The sequence below is a fragment of the Typopeltis vanoorti genome, chromosome 3 (assembly GCF_054136105.1).
Source record: "Typopeltis vanoorti isolate ZY-2024b chromosome 3, IOZ_Tvanoo_1.0, whole genome shotgun sequence".
NCBI classification, from domain to species: domain Eukaryota; kingdom Metazoa; phylum Arthropoda; class Arachnida; order Uropygi; family Thelyphonidae; genus Typopeltis; species Typopeltis vanoorti.
This window is the reverse complement of record NC_143551.1, coordinates 54,819,127-54,836,292: the sequence shown is the minus strand read 5'-3', so window position 1 is coordinate 54,836,292 and position 17,166 is coordinate 54,819,127. Positions and strand designations below refer to the sequence as shown.

General features: G+C 35.4%; 1 protein-coding gene across 3 annotated transcripts in view; it reads right to left on the bottom strand.

Moving 5' to 3' along the window:
- Window positions 1-17,166, bottom strand: part of LOC150108163 (uncharacterized) — a 461,861-nt gene that overhangs the window by 266,118 nt on the left and 178,577 nt on the right. For all 3 annotated transcript variants that reach the window (XM_090390618.1, XM_090390617.1, XM_090390619.1), the window contains exons 3-4: window positions 5,226-5,417; window positions 3,204-3,308 (exon numbers count right to left, since the gene is read on the bottom strand). In XM_090390618.1, the coding sequence (XP_090246744.1) occupies window positions 3,204-3,308; window positions 5,226-5,414 (294 nt within the window). In that variant the 5' untranslated portion in view covers window positions 5,415-5,417. The remainder of the gene's footprint in view (window positions 1-3,203; window positions 3,309-5,225; window positions 5,418-17,166) is intronic.

The window sequence follows — 17,166 nt, the reverse complement described above, 5'->3', positions numbered from 1 at the left end:
TGTTGATACATGTATAAGTGGCTGTTAGATTATATTTCTTTAGAATTCTCGAAATTGGTTCTGAAATCCCGGAAATGTAAGGAATCGGAACTCGATCTATTGAATCTTGGTTGTTCTCTGTTGGTTTGTAAGAATCGAAAAGATGTTGTGTACTCTTTTCGGAGAAGCCATTTAGTTTCAGGTGATGTTTGATAGTCGAAAGTTCCTTCTGTAATAAATGAGAAGTTGAACAGTTAGTTTTGGCTTGTCGGATTAAACATTTTGTGACTCCTGTTTTTTGACAAGGGTAATGAGCAGATTCTTTGAGAATATAACGACTTGTGAAAGTTGGTTTCTGTAAACTGTTGTTGTAAGAATACCAGAAGGTGAACGGATGAGAAGGATGTCTAAAAAGGATAACTTGTCTTTTTCAATTTCCATGGTAAACTTTATACGAGGATGTAAGGAATTGATACTGCTTAAAAATGAAGGTAAGGAGTATCTGTCATGGGGCCATATAGCAAAGATGTCGTCTATATATCTAACCCAAAAGGATGGTTGAGGGAATATAGATGAGAACGGGACTTCTAGATGTTCTAAATAAAAGTTTGCAAGAGCAGGAGAGAGTGGACTTCCCATGGCTGTTCCTTCCACTTGGTTGTAAAATTTATTTTGACATAAGAAATATCCAGAGTGCATTACGAAATCAAATAGTTTTATAATATCTTGTGGGAAGATGTCAGCTAGTAATTCCAAAGTCTCTTTGAGAGGTACATTCATATATAAAGATTCTATATCAAAGGCAACCATAAGATCTGTAGTTTGTAAAGAGAAGTTTTTAATTTATTTAAGAAATCAGAAGAGTTTTTCAAAAAAGAGCGTGAGTTGCCAATGTGTGACTTCAATAATTTAGATAGATATTTGGCTATGCGATAGGTAGGAGAATCAATACAATCCACTATCGGGCGAAGAGGAATATCTGTCTTATGTATTTTTGGTAGACCATAAAACCTGGGAGGCATTGAAAAATGAGTTTTTTGTCTTTCAATAGTGTCTACATCTAAACTTATGACCTCATCTAGTGGAATTTAATTTCTTCAGTTGTCTGTTGGTAGGATCGTAATTGAGTTCCTTTTATGTTGAGTAAAAGTAAACGCTCAACCTTGTCTCTACCTGGTGTGTATCAAGTTCCTTGTAATTGTAATCTTTCTTACTTTCGACAAACTGGATGTTCCATAGAAAAAAGAATTCAAGAGCATCAGTCATCAATTCAACACAACAAACCTGAGAAATCTGGATTAGATCAGCATGGATTAGAAACAAACCACAACATCCTTTTGTCCAAGACACTCCTCCTACACAGATGTTGCTACAAATTTGAACGTTTATTTAAAGAAAGTCTAGAGACCGTACTTCAACATCCTAACTTGAATCGTAATGACTGTATATCTATATCAAAAATTTGGGAAAGTTTAATCAGGATAACAATTTTTTTTTTTTTTTTAAATCAGTATTATGTTATTTAAGATCATTATATGAATTTCTAAATTAATATCTTTAATTATGTTTTTTAAAAAATGTTTACTCTTCTAATACTTAGCGATACGACATCACGCGGCACGTTCTATGTATGAATGATCAATTGTTCGTATTCCACTTTGTTTTTTAAAACTATTCCTATGTAGCCACTGTAGATGGTCTGTAATATTCAGACCAAAATATTTGGCAAATTAAACATTATTCTTGTGCTAATGTGTATATATTTCTAATCGTTATGTCTAGGTTTTTTGTTTTTCGAGGATTTTGGAGTGCTGCCTTTCTGTTCTTCCATTCCTAGATGCTGTCCTTTCACCATTATTATGTTTGTAAATGGGCCTCCCAGCCTCTTGGCACTGGGCTTAGTGAGCTATAAGGGGCTCTCGCGAGCCCTTTGTTAAATTTTTCTCATGTGTAGGTAGACAAACATGAAATCAACAATGCCAAAATCTTCTGCTTCTTAATACATTTTCCTTGTTTGCAAACATCATTCATACTAATAAATGTTTGAAATAAGATAGTGTACAGTTTCACCATCATGCCAAACACTGTGGGGCTCATTCTTCAAACTGTTATTTGAACAGAGAACCTTAGTAAAGTTTCTTGTTATTCACAATGCTATTAGCAATAAAAAAAATAACAGCAATAGGTTTGAGAACAATGGGATTGTTTCTTTATCTAATATTAAAAAAGGACATTGATGAAACTGAGGACTTTAATAAACACAATTTTAGAATTGTGTTTAAACTTTCTTCTTTAAAAGATAAACATAGTCCTTTATCTTTTCCTGATGCATAACTGCTGCAGACATACCATTCTTTTCTTGTTTTATACAGATGAACAGCATAAGTCATATCATGGAGAACGTTATAGAGTTTAATAGAGAATAAGCTGGAAAATGACAACCATTGTATACACATCTACATTTCAGACAGAGACTTTTTGCAAATGCAGCTAAAGCTAAATTAATTTGAACTGAAATTATTCCAGTAATAATCACTTCTCAGTTTTGGCAACAGCATTACTTAAAACAGATGCTCTTGCAGACAATTTTTATGATAACTGGCCTACAGAATTGTGAATATAAAGACAGAAAGAATGAAGAAATGTGATCTTCCAAGACTGAGGAATAGACAGAGGAAATGGAATATGACAGAAACATAAATTAGTAAAGAGATCATACAGTGCAGACAGAAGCGAGAATTTGTAGCTTATGGCTGGGTGGAAGTAGAAAGCAAGACCAAATAAAGGTATACTTAAGCATGTGAGTTCCAGGTTCTTCTCATGGTATATGGTGAGCATGCAAAATGGAATACCATCTAATGTTATGAGTGTTTTGCTGAATGTGCTAAGGAGAAATACACTAGGTGTTGAAGTAGAAATGACTAAGAGGCCTTCCTAAGAGTCTCCTTAGACAATCTGCAGGAACAATCACAATAATAATTTTGTTTAGTTTGTAACCGTGCATATCTGATAACGCTTACTGCATAGTGAGAGAAACATTAGAATAAAAAAGTCACTATTCTTCATATGTGCAAATCTAGATTTTTTTGCTCGTCCTTACTAGAATTCAAAATGATAACCATAAGCTAATGGATGAACACAGGCTAGTATACAGTATATTCCCTTTTGTGCATACACATTCACAAATGAATTCTACCAATGAAATTCTATCCCACAAAACTTACTCTAGCATCCTCATGATCACGGTAGGTAAGGCCAAAATAATCCTTTTCAAGAAGGTTGAGACTTTCAGCAACCTTTTCAAAGAGTTCGACTCCTCTCGACTTTCGCTGTAAATAAAACAAAATTTCTATAAAATCTATATCCTTAAAAAAAAGAGGAAAAAAGTATTACACTTCACTTAAAAAATCATCTTCATTAGTGTAATCAAATTCCTTATATGTATCATCAAGGAGTATACAGAATATTATGACAGTACTAAATGAAGAGTTCACATTATTATATTAATATTACATTATTATTTACTTGCCATTGACAATTTTTACCAAAATTAGTCTGTCAAATCTTATATTTTGGTCTTCTGCAGCAATCTACCTAGATCATCCTATAGAATTTTTTCTTTTCGCTAAAGGAGAAAATTCTACAACAAGGTCAAACAGATCACATATCTAATTATAAGAAATAGGCAAGGTGGTACTTTGCTATGTCTATATACAAATGCAGGTGCATCAGAAACAAAGGGGTTGAGTTTGTTGCTTTATTGAATACATTATGGCCTAAGATTGTTGCCATTAGTGTAACCTAGCTATCAGAATCAGATATTGTAACCAGGATTGAGTATAAAGAGTATAGTATTTTTAGGAATGACAGAAGAGATAGAAGAGCAGGAGAAGTACTACTGATGATATCAGACAACTTAAGTCCAGTTAGGATAGAAATGCATAAAAACAATGGTAATAATGTCCCATGAAGCAGTGGGTACGAAGTTATCTGATGTGAAGTGGAGGCTAACAGAATGAAATATATGGTGGGGGTGTTGCAGCTGATCTGGCAGTTCACAGTTGCAGGATCCGAAGGGATCTCTGTTAAGAATATGACTATTTTATCGCCAGTTGGTGACGGTGATCACGCAATGCTTTCCTGGGTAGTAGCTAATTATATTGATGTTCCAATTTAGGATAGGTTACATGCTGAACTACAAAGTTATTTCATGACACCTATGTAGACAGGTTTCCATGAAATAATTAAATAAAGCTCTAAACTTCACCCTCACATCGACCTAATGTTAGACTTATGTAGCTGATGTGTTCTTCATTTGGCTATTAACTTAAATGCTTTAAATCATATATCAAATTGGCAACTCTCATCCAATCACCTAAGGACAAACTTTCTCCTTTATCACATCCAGGAGTGTATGAAGTGGCCTGGACTTGTGACCTGGCTTACTATGGACAAGAAGAACCGTTGATATCTGCCTTGGAAAACACATTCGGCACTATTGTTATGGCAAGTTGGGACTAGCAGACCATGTCCTGAATACCCCCGAATACATAGGATCAAATGGAAGAAAACAAAAGTTCTACACAGAAGTCATTATAAGTCAGAGAGATTGTTTTTGGAATCAGCAGTGGCTCTAAAACATTCCCCAAACCCCAACAAGTATGACCAAATTTTAAGATCAAATGAATACTCGTTTTTTCTCTCTTTATCCAACAACAGATGATGTCAATTAGGACTTTAGTTTCTTGTGTTGTCCATTTAACTGGTCCCACTGTTAACTAAATTGTTGCTGTTCGTGTATTGTGACAAACTGTTTTGTGCCCTGAAGATGCTGGATGTAATACCAGTGAAATATAAGCAAATAAGTTAAATAAATATTAATTATTTTATTATTCTCCTGTTGTGAATCAATACCATTAAATAAATTAACATGAACTGCCAACATGTAAGCCTTTCTATCTGTTTGACAAATAACAGATTAATTTCAAAGAAATTTGCTGACAGGAAACTAGTAATAATGCAAACTTAATCAGGTAATACTATCATAGTATTTCATATGCCCCTTAAGGAGCATATATATCAGGTATTTTGTGATGAGTATTTTTATGATGGTTGCACTTCAAATTAAATAATTAAATATTACATGAATATATGTTTATTGTTTTTAAAGTCTGACCAAAAATTTCAGATACTTCAGAAATTATACCTTGAGACTTTAGGCTATATAAATATTCCATATCACTTACATCGACTTCGCATTCAAAATCAGTTTCATCTAAAAGACGCACTCTACAACGAACTGTCTTTCCTCTTCCTGCTGCTGACCTTCTACCTTGTTTAGGTGAACTTGTAGAGGATGCTGTATCATGATCTGGTGTGGATTTCTCGACAGGAGGTTTCTGATCCTCCGTCTCCCCCTTTTCCTCTGCCATCATTCACTGAAATAAAGAATAAATATATAACAATCAAAAGATGACACTGAACTAACCATAAAACTAAAGCACTTATAGACTGAACACACTCTTATAAAACTGCATATGCTCTTATTAACAAAGAATATTTGGTGGTAGGTAAGTAAACGATGCAATGACTAAATAAAACTTTAATTGTATTATAATGAACAGGAATGGAAATCATCTTGTATATCATAAATATGATAGCAATTGAGCATGCTTCCAGCCTATTTGCACAAATGAATAACATCTCACTTGTGCAAACCTACAGATCACAGGTTCAAATTCTATTATAGCACAGATGCATCTGAAAGTCTTGGGTAAAGGATGACTTTCATTGCCCAATGAAAGGCAACTGCTATACTGCTTAATAGAAGCATGAAGTGGCTTGATAAAGTATTAAGTATCATGTGGTTACTTGTCACTACATTATCTATTCCTCAATCCAACCATTATGTGTAATAGGTTTATGACCCTTTTGTGGATGGACTGAACTGTTAAACAATATGACTGATGTATGGGAAATAATGATATAGTGCATTTCATGTTGTCATAAATGCCATGCACCATGTGATGTCATTAGAGTATGAAAATCTTCTGAAGTAGCAAAATATTCAAGTTTCAATTTTTTTAAAAAAATCAAAATGTGAACAATGATTTGGACAGTCAGTGTAATTTACAATAAAAAAAGCTTCATGTCCCAGTTACCTCACTTGCATCGTCTATAAAAAAATATATATATTTTATCTTCATGTTCACTGCTGAACTATGCATCACTGCACTATAAATTATCCCTTCTGTGAACAAGCCACCATAGTCAAGTAAGATATGTAATTCCGATGTATTCTATCGCCTGCTGCTGCTACCTACAAATATATTTTATACCTGGTTGTTTATTTAAAAAAAGCCTACAGAAGGCAGTGATGTATCATAAGTTTTACAAACTTTTGTATTGGTCGTGTGTGTGTGTGTGTGTGTGTGTGTGTGTGTGTGTGCGCGCGCGTGTGTACAAAACATACAGATTTATGAAATGAAAGCACTAGAACTCTTTAAAAAAACAAACTAATTTTATTAATACTTTGTTAAAAACATCATATAGATACAGTGAAACAAACCACAAATTACAAATGCAGGCATGATCTTAATAAATAATCTCTTCCAATCAACAAACTACTTGCCTGTACGCTAAAACTATCATCAACAACAGCTTTCTTCAGTTCATTGCTGGACGAATGCCTTCCCAAGTTTCTTCCATTATGGCCAATCTTGTGCATCTCACCACCATAAATATCTATAACATTTTGTTATCTCATCATCCCATCTTACCACTGGTCTACCTGGATTCCGATGACCAGCACTTGGAGTCAATTCTGTTGTTCTCTTGTCCATCTATTCTCATCACATATCCTGCCCAGCACATTTGTTACCTTTCATTACTAATACAATGTTCATTACTTTAGTTTGCTTCCTTATCTCAGCATTATTCTTCATTTCAGTTAGTGAGAGTGGCCATGAAGTGATTACCTAGGTGGTTGCCAGCCATGTAAAGAAAGAGTATATGTGAAACTCTAAGGCTGGTGATTATGAGAAGCTCAAGAAACAGCTTACAGGTGTAGCATGGAATGGGGAGTTGGGTGGAAAGGAGATCAATCTGCTTGGGTGCTATTCAAGAACTATCTAGTAAAAGCAATGACAAAAATGTATTCCAAGAGTCGGGAAGTTAAATAATGTAGGTGTGAAATGGATGGATGAAGCGATTAAGCATGCAATACACAGAAAGAAGGCATTATGATGACAACATGAAATACGTGGTAATAATCAATTCCATGAGGAGTACAAAGAATAGGCAAGGATGGTGACTCGGTTGATAAGGGTAGCAAAAGAGTGCAGCATGAGAAGCAGTTAGCTAATAAAAAAATAAATAAATAAATAAATAAATAAAAAATCCTAGGGTGTACTTTTGATATGTAGCCAGCAAAAAAAGATTATGGCTGGATGACAATGATTGGAGAAAATGGTATAAGAACAACTGCTGCAGAAGATATAGTTGAGATATTTATTAAGCAGTTCATAAAGGTCTTGTAGTCCCCCCCCCCCATTACTTCTTGAATTGACTACTCTATTCAATATTTTTGCTTGAGAGATTAGATTCTGCACTTTTTGGTCATTCTCATTCATTTCATGGGTGCATTCGCACACACTCATCTGCATCCAGCCTAATTTCTTTAGCTTTCCCGACTTTGCCCTTCAACACTCTCAGTGAATAAAGCTCTAGACATCCAACTCTGAATCCATTTAAGTGCAGTCCATAAGCATTGTACAAATCTTTCCATCCAACAAACTCAGCCCATACACACACACAAACTCTACATCACTCCTTCTGCCACAACCTGTGTATTGATTCATTAACTATCATTGCCTTCCTTTTCAGTTTGCCTCTATCATCACGTGACAGGAGACTTACAAACTTCACCCTCTCACTCTTCTTTTTTTGCTTCTTCCAATAACTCTTTCACATCCACTCTCATACAACACTTCTCACTCCTCAGGTCATTGGTTCCAGCCAAAACAATCAATTCTTTCAACTTCCCTTTCTACATTCTGAAAGCATTACCAATATTAATTTTTGCACCAGAGGAAAAGATGCTGTTGTGCTTTCGTGAAGTATTTCCCTTATAATCTAATTGAAAGGCTGCAGCAACAGCAAGAGAGTAGTCAAACTGAAAACAGAAAAAAAGCAAGAGGTCTAAAGCCAAAAATAAAACTGTAAGAATAAACGAGAGAAAACGCACAAGCAGATAATTTTGGCTTCACCTCTTACTTTTTTCTGTTTTCAGTTTGACTAATCTCTTGCTGTTTCTGCAGCCTTTCAATTTCGCGCTTGTCCTGTTAAGTACATACTATTTCTACTACTTCTACGTTTTCCTGAACTTCCGCTGTACTTTCAGCATTATCACTGATTGATATCTACATTTTCTGGTCTTCTATCAATACTTCTACTCTACTATCATGTAATTTGTTCTCTCTGCATTCACTCTCAAAACATTTATTACACACTCACTCACTCACCAGTTTCGCTCTCCTTCCAAAAATCTTTCGACTTTTACGATGAATACATCTCACAAATTTTACAATGAAGAAAATCAGGCAAATTTAGCTCACCCATGTAAAGACATCTTGGTCACCATTGTTTTGCTACACATAGGTGCCATACCGACAATATATAGTTTAAGGAAATATACACATTTTACTGAAGTTGAAATAACTCAGTCCATCTCTTGCACACTTATAAAACATAAATATAATAAATTATTACAGCAAAAATTTGAAAGAAAAAAAAATTATTTACCTACCAATAGCGCTAGAAATCGATCATGTTCACCAAATATCCTCGAACTCAAACTATAATAGTTCAAGTTAGAGGATATTTTGGGTTTGATTACCTTGATGGATCTGTGGTTTCAGTCAGGATTTCTCCATGACTGCAGGTCGTAAAGAGTCCAGTTATTCCTGTCTTGGGCCTTTCTTCTCAATTTTCTTCCAACTTTCTTAGTCATTGGGTCTTCCCACCTTAAGGCTGGTCTTCCAGGTTTCCTTTTGGTATCTCTCGGATACCAGTTTGTAACTCTGACTGTCCATCTGTTATCTCTCATTCTGGTGAGATGTCCTGCCCATTTTCTTTTGCTGTTGTAGATTGTTTTTATTATATCTGTGAGTCAAGACTTCTTCCTGATTTCTGTGTGTCTTGCATGGTCTATTTTGTTTATATTGCATATTCTTCTTTCTATTGCACGTTGAGTTGTTATTAAGCTTTGTTCTTCTTTTAAAGTTGTGTTCCATGTTTCACTGCCACAAGTTAACTGGTAAGATGTGACTATTGAAAAGATGGGCTCTTATGTCTATATCTATGTTTTGGTTGGTAATTGTTGATTTTATTTTGTTGAAGGCTACCCAAGCAGCTCTTTTTCTCCTTGCTATTTCATTTGATATATCATTATTCATTTTTATGGACTGATCAAGGTAGATGTATTCTTCAACTTTTTTGATGGTGCGAGATTCTATAGTAATTGTATGATCTTTACAGTATTTGTTTTTCATCCATCTTGTTTTGTCAGAGTGTATTTCCAATCCAATTTTTTGGCAGTTTTGGCTTATGTTATTCAGCATTGATTCAAAGAGTTCGAGTGAGTGAGATATTAATACCACATCATCGGCGAATAATAGGATATTTAATATTTCACCATCAATGTTTACTCCATCTTTCATGTCAATTTTTCGAATGATGCTGTCCAGAGTAGATGTGAAGAGATTAGGTGATAAGACATCTCTATGAGATGTCTTATCACCTAATCTAAAAAGACATGACGTACTCCTCTACTTAAGTTAATTTTAATCGGGTGATTGAAAAGGGTGATATTTGTTGTGCTTTCTTTGTAGATATCTTTTACGAGTTGGATGTATGTTTTTTCTACGCCTTGTTCTATTAAAGCTTGGAATACTGCGTTATGCTCAACAGTGTCAAATGCCTTTTTAAAATCTATAAAAAGAAGACAAAGCGGGATCTGATATTCTCTGCATCTTTCTGTTAGCTGAGTAATAGTTTGAATGTGATCTATTGTTGAAAAGCCTTTTTTTTTTTGAAACCAGCCTGTTCTTTGCAGCTATTTTCATTGATGGAGGTTTGTATTTGGTTTAGGATGATTCTGGCGAATATTTTATGTGTGTGTGCTAATAGACAGATAGGTCTTCTGTAGTTACTGACGTCTTCTTAATTACCTTTTTTATGCAGAATTATGGTCTTTGATGTTTTCCATTCAGTAGGTACATTCCTTAATTGTATATATCGGGTAAACATTTCTGCTAGAGTTTTAAAGATTATTTGTCCACCCATTTTTAATTCATCAGATTTTATACAGTCAATTCCTGGTAATCGGTCATTTTTCATATGGTGGTTAGCCATTTTTATTTCTTCAGGTAGGACAGATGGTATGTATTTCCATATTTTCCAAATTTTCATCTGGTACTGGAGCTGTGATTACTTGTTTAGATGAGTAAAGGTTCTCATAAAACAATTTCACTATTTTTTCCATTTCACCTCTGTTTGTGTGTCTGTTTCCTTGATTGTTTATGAAGGCTGACGGTAGTGGTTGATTTAGATTTATTTCTTTTTCTACTTTTTTTAGGCTACTGCAGAGCCTAGCTGCTTCTGCCAATTTTGTTGTTCTATATATGTTATAGTCATCTTTGATATTCTGCCTCAGTTGTTTACAAATAATTTTATATTCTAGACGATCTTTTCCTGTATCTTTCAGTATTCTTCTTTTCTTCAATAGTTCTATTGTTCTTGCTGATAGGCGTTTCCTGGTCTTAGGAGGAAGTTCATACGAGGTTCTTTCTTTGCAGTTCATTAATTTATTGTTAAAGTTTGTTAAAGCTTCGTCGATGTCATTTTTTAATTTCCAGTCGGTTTCTTCCACCTTTTTTCTAAATTCTTCTGGGTTTATCTGTTTAGAGCATTTTTTATGGTTGGACTGTGCTCATATGCGTTCTTCATTTTTTTTTTTTTTTTTTTTTTTTTTATGTATTTTGAGAGTGGCTCTTATTGGACGGTGGTCTGAATGAATATCGCAATAAGTTTTCCCAATGACTTCAACATTTTTTATTATTCTTTTGCAATCTGTTAGGATGAAATCAATTTCATTTCTTGTCTCTCCATTTGGAGATTGCCATGTCCATCTTTTTCCAGTTCTCTTTTTAAAGAAACTATTCATAACGTACAGCCCTTTCTGCTTCTACAAATTCTGCCAGGAGTTCACCTTGTTCATTTCTTTCCCCTTTCTCCCACGGTATTTTTCTTCAATAAATCCTGTACCAATCTTTGCGTTGAAATCTCCACACATTATTGTGTATGTTGTTTTTTTCAGTAACGTTTCTCGTAGGTGTTCATAGAAATTTTCTATTTCTTCTTTGTCAGCTGTTGAGGTGGGTACGTTTGATAAGAGGACTAATTCTGTGAAAACTGATCAGAGCATATATGTGTAATATGTATTAGGTGTGACTGCTATGTTGCACATGATTTATAATTAGTATGTAATGATATTAGTGTTATATTTAAAAGAAACACAATCAAGGTGTAAAATAACAAATAAAATTTTAATACTCTTCTAAAATTATATGATACTCATTTTTACTAAAATTCGAGACTTTTCTATTTTAGATTTGTAAACTTAAATTTATGAAAGGTTTTGAGGCGTGGGATAATTTTCTGGGACTAGATACAAGAAAATTCAAAATTTTCAGGGGAATGTCTTGGGGTCAGAAAACCTAGTGATGATGCAACAGACAAATCTGGGTGCAGTAGTGGTGGGAGCAGTTATTTTTGAAAAGGTTATGTTCAATTCCTTTGAGCAAGAGATCAAAATGCATGACTATTATTTGAACAACAATGCAAGTTCCCTGCTTTGGGGTCCTTTAGAAATCAGTTTTTGATGCACTGATGATTTTCTCACAGGGCTTTGTATAACCAGCGAGGGAAATTGGAGTTCTTGATTGTAGCCAGTTGCATTTTCAACTATATAATTTAAGAAAATTACAACGTACTAGGATATACATTAAAATAAATTTTAATATATTTCAATATTTCGGCAACGTCACGTTGCCATTTTCAAGAACTTAAGTACAAGACACGTGCACACAGGCACAGCAAAACAGTAAGTGAGGAAGAAGTAAGAAGCTATTATTTCTCCTAAAAGTCCTGATTGTGCCCTCTAGCAGGCAATGTTGGTATTCTTGGGCGATTGGGCTGAAGGTCTTCTGATGTAGGTTTCCCAAATTTGAGGAAGTCTCATGCAGCCAAATTTGTTGAGGTTTGGATCGTTTCTTAGGGCTGAAGCTGATTCCATGAAAAGCCTTTCATATCTGTATTTGCTATGGTGTATTATCCTGGCTTTCTTCCACCGTATTCTATGGCAGGTATCCAGCGCATGGTCAGCAAGACCAGAGTGGCTGTATTGCGTGAAAACGGATGTAGTCCTTGTGTTCTGAAATTCTGATATTTGCTGTCCTGCCCTGTTTGGCCCAAAGTAGGACAGCTTACAGCTGCAAGGGACCTGGTATACACCAGGTAGGTCTGGGGGGAGGGGGAGGTTGGTTTTTAGTAGAGCGGATAAGGGATGCCAATTTTTTATATGGTCTGTAACAAGAAGTTATTTTTTTTAAGATTTTTGTGATTTTTTCTGAGGTGCCTCGATGTAGGGTATGGTGATTGGATTTAGAGTAATCCTTGTTGTGAGGGGGGGGGAGGTTGTGGTTTACTGGTTTCAATATTTTTGGATTTTTTTTTTTTTGGGGGGGGGGGGGTAGCCATTGGCTGAGAAAGTGTTGAGAATGTGGTTTAGTTCTGTGGTTAGGGCATTGTCATTCGAGCAGATAAGTTTAGCCCTGTTGTGTAGTTGTCTTAATGACTCCATATTGTTGTGGGGGGGAGGGGTTGTTGGTGAATGTATCTGCCTGTATGGGTGGGTTTTTCTATATACTGAGAAAACCAAGGTTCCATCAGGCTGACGGGTGATTAGTGTGTCTAGGAAAGGAATGCAGTTTTTTTTTTCCTCTTCCAGGGTGAATTTGATTCTAGGGTGTTGGTTGTTTAAGTGTGTTAAGAAGGAGAGGAGTGCATCAGAGCCATGTGCCAAATAGTGAATACATCATCTACATAGCGAAGCCAAACGGTTAGTTTTTGTGGGGCAGAGTTTAAGGCTTCCTCTTCAAAAGTCTCCATATAAAAGTTGGCCAAGGGCGGGGAGGGTGGAGAACCCATGGCTGTATTCACCAACAATCCCCCCCCCTCACAACAATATGGAGTCATTAAGACACTACACAACAGGGCTAAACTTATCTGCTCGAATGACAATGCCCTAACCACAGAACTAAACCACATTCTCAACACTTTCTCAGCCAATGGCTCCCCTCCCCCCCAAAAAAATCCAAAAAATATTGAAACCAGTAAACCACAACCCACCCCCCCTCACTAACAAGGATTACTCTAAATCCATCACCATACCCTACATCCGAGGTACCTCGGAAAAAATCACAAAAATCTTAATAAAAACATAACTTCTTGTTACAGACCATATAAAAAATTGGCATCCCTTATCCGCTCTACTAAAAACCAACCTCCCCCCCCCCCAGACCTACCTGGTGTATATCAGGTCCTTGCAGCTGTAAGCTGGTCCTACTTTGGCCAAACAGGCAGGACAGCAAATATCAGAATTTCAGAACACAAGACTACATCCGTTTTCACCAATACAGCCACTCTGGTCTTGCTGACCATGCGCTGCATTAGCCATAGAAATACGGGTAGGAGAAAGCCAGGATAATACACCATAGCAAATACAGATATGAAAGGCTTTTCATGGAATCAGCTTCAGCCCTAAGAAACGATCCAAACCTCAACAAATTTGGCTGCATGAGACTTCTCAAATTTGGGAAACCTACATCAGAAGACCTTCAGCCCAATCGCCCAAGAATACCAATATTGGCCGCTAGAGGGCACAATCAGGACTTTAGGAGAAATAATAGCTTCTTACTTCTTCCTCACTTATTGTTTTGCTGTGCCTGCGTGCACGTGTCTTGTACTTAAGTTCTTGAAAATGGCAACGTGACGTTGCCGAAATATTGAAATATATTAAAATTATTTTAATGTATATCCTAGTACGTTTGTAATTTCCTTAAATTATATAGTGAAAATGCATAACCAACATCTAAGCCTTTCCACGAGAGCCAGTTGCATTATTGCTCAGTCTTTCATTGGCACAACCCCTGGTATATGTTTTGGGGAATGGAGGCTTACTTAGGGGATGGAAATTTAACATGGAATGAGGAATATATCTTTTCATAATGAAAAAATTTCATCAATAGCAACAAGGTGCTGCTCCGGGCTTTCAATTATTTTTCATAAATTCAGGAACTGCTTTAATAAAGGAAGAGACAATGGACAGAAGAAGGAATGAATGATGTTCAGAAGAAGTTTATATGCTGATTCATCAATTTTGTATGTAGCAAGCATTAACAGTGAACATTAACAAAAATCACACAGGAGATTTGTGTGTGTTGTCTAGTCTAGAGCTGCCATACTTGATAGTACCGTTGAATTTGAGGGTGCTGGTTAACTGCACTGCATTTGTTATACTCAGAATGCTCTGTCATCGATGGGCTTTGCCGTCATATTTGCTTTTTTCAATTTACAGTGTAATGTTTGGTGCCTTTTAAGAACTACTGCAATGATTTCACTTGGTTTTTTTTTTTTTTTTTTTTTTTTTTTTTTATAGAGAAAATCACTTTTGAAAACAATAGAATGAGGAGCACATGTTTATGATAACTTATTCCAAAGCACCATCCTGGTCATTTATGATACTGCATACTTACATAACTAAGTTTATACCATTTTAATGGAGAACTTAATTATATATATGAAATGCAAAACAGGAATGCTTTCACTAGCTCAATAATTGAAGCTAGTGAAAAAATGCCAGTCAAAAGCCATGCATAAAATATGAGTATAATTTCAAGGGAACATGTTAACTGCATTGTTTATAAGGCACACCCGAAAAATCAAATAGTGTGTGTGAGAAAAGGGTGGGTGGATGCTACTTAAAAATCATAAGAATATAAAAATCACTATATTAAAGTTAAAACATCTATTATGTTAACATAATGTGAGGCATGCAACAACATGAATAAATCTAAAACAAACCACACACATACATAAGTGAAACTTTTTGTTGTTCATTTTTTTACTTCACAAGGTTTAGATTTCAGAGATGACTCTGCCAAAATTTCCCATATATCGATACTATAAGAAACTCTTGCTAACTTGTTTCTATCATATCTCCTCTCATCCTATTTCTCAAACTCTGAAAACCACATTCCTTCGGTCAATCTTTATATGCAAGTTTGAAGCCAGATAATTTTGGTTAGCCAGTACTGGACCTTTTCTACTCCATTTGCCACTCCACCTCATCCTCCATTGAAACCCAGGTGACAAGTAGTCACATGTGGTCTTATCAAGGCTTGTAAACTGATAAATAACATTACAATTATCCAATGTGATATTTTAACCACCATGATAATGTGGCCTCAAACTATATTCACTAACTATTATTATCTCTAAGTCTCTACAACCACTTGCAGCAAAATTCCACCGTTACTATGATACTCAGTCTGCCACGTCTGAAGCCCAAAACTTTGCACTTGGCAACATTTAAACTGTCACTCATTAGCATTTGCCCACAAAAATCAGTCTATTAAAATCAATCTCCTAGAATTCTGTATCAGAAATGTCCCTTATCACTAGACTCAACTTAGCATCGTCTGCATATAATTCAGTGTTTTCTTCTAGATTATCCCCATGTTTATTATACAAGTTAAACAGAAGTAGTCCAAGCACAGAACTGTGTAATAATCCTACTGGTCACCCTAATTCTCTTAGCTTCAGCACCTCCATACACCATTTTTTGATATCAGTCACACACACAAGCCAATCGATGCTACAATCCTATATTGCACACCTATTCCTCAAAGTCTGAATAATGGCCTTCTGCGTGAATTCTCTCAAATGCCTTAGCAAATCTAAAAGAATCGCTGCGTATCCATTCATCTTATTCAACTCTGCTGTAACTCTATTGTAAAATTTGAGTAGATTGTAAAGGGTGAGTCTTTTTACCAAAGTCCTTGTCCTCTATAAAAGATCAAAATATTATCAACTCACCTATGGATGTGATCTTCACCAGCTTCTCTAATATCTTAATAAGTCTCTAGAGATATAGATTGATCTATAATTAGTGCATTGGAGTTTACAGCAGAGGTTCTTAAAAACTTGAAAATGACATTTCAGCTTCTTTTCACTAATGAAAGAGTAAGGGTAATAATTTCTTGTTTAATTAACAAGATTTTAAAATGCCCCTTAGATCTGAATTACGACTGAAGTAAGATCAGTGTATTGCTTAGCTCAGTGTACTGTTATCTGTTAGCTCAGTGTACTGTCTTATTTTTTTATGCAACTCTCACCCAAAACTGTAAATCTATAGAACATCAGTATTATAAGTAGGCCAAGGATTTTAATTTTCTACATAATCCTGAAACCCTGTTCTAAAGACCAACACTGAACTTTTCTAAGCCACTTCAGCCCTCCAATAACAGGGACAGTAATAGCAGTGGCAGTTTCATGCCTGGACACAAAAACTTTGTGTGTTCTTCTGCTCTGATGCCTGTTCTGTGGAATACCAAAGTTTCAGGAAAGGGAAAACCCTTCCACCTTTGGATTAAGATCGGCTAATTTGGGTGAAAAGTCCTCAAAGATTCTTCACGTATTAAGCATGATTTTTATATTTTGGAGATTATACTGAGAATTATAGTTACAGTATCAAACATCCGTCAGACCACATGCCAATCCATGCTAAAACCCTATATTGCATACCGAGTTTAAATAATAGCCTTCTGTGTGGAATTCTCTCAAATGCCTTAGCAAAATCTAAAAGAATCTTAAACCTTAAAGTTTAAGATTTGAGATTCCATTCTATTGATGCTGAAAAGATGAGTTCAAATTCTGTCAAGCCCTTAAATATAAGCATTCGGGCAAGACAAGTTAAAAGATCTTAAGGGTGGAGGAAAAATATTTCCTTTTGAAAAAGCCGTATGAAACAAGATAATTATGTCGTACTGAAACAACAATCTACTG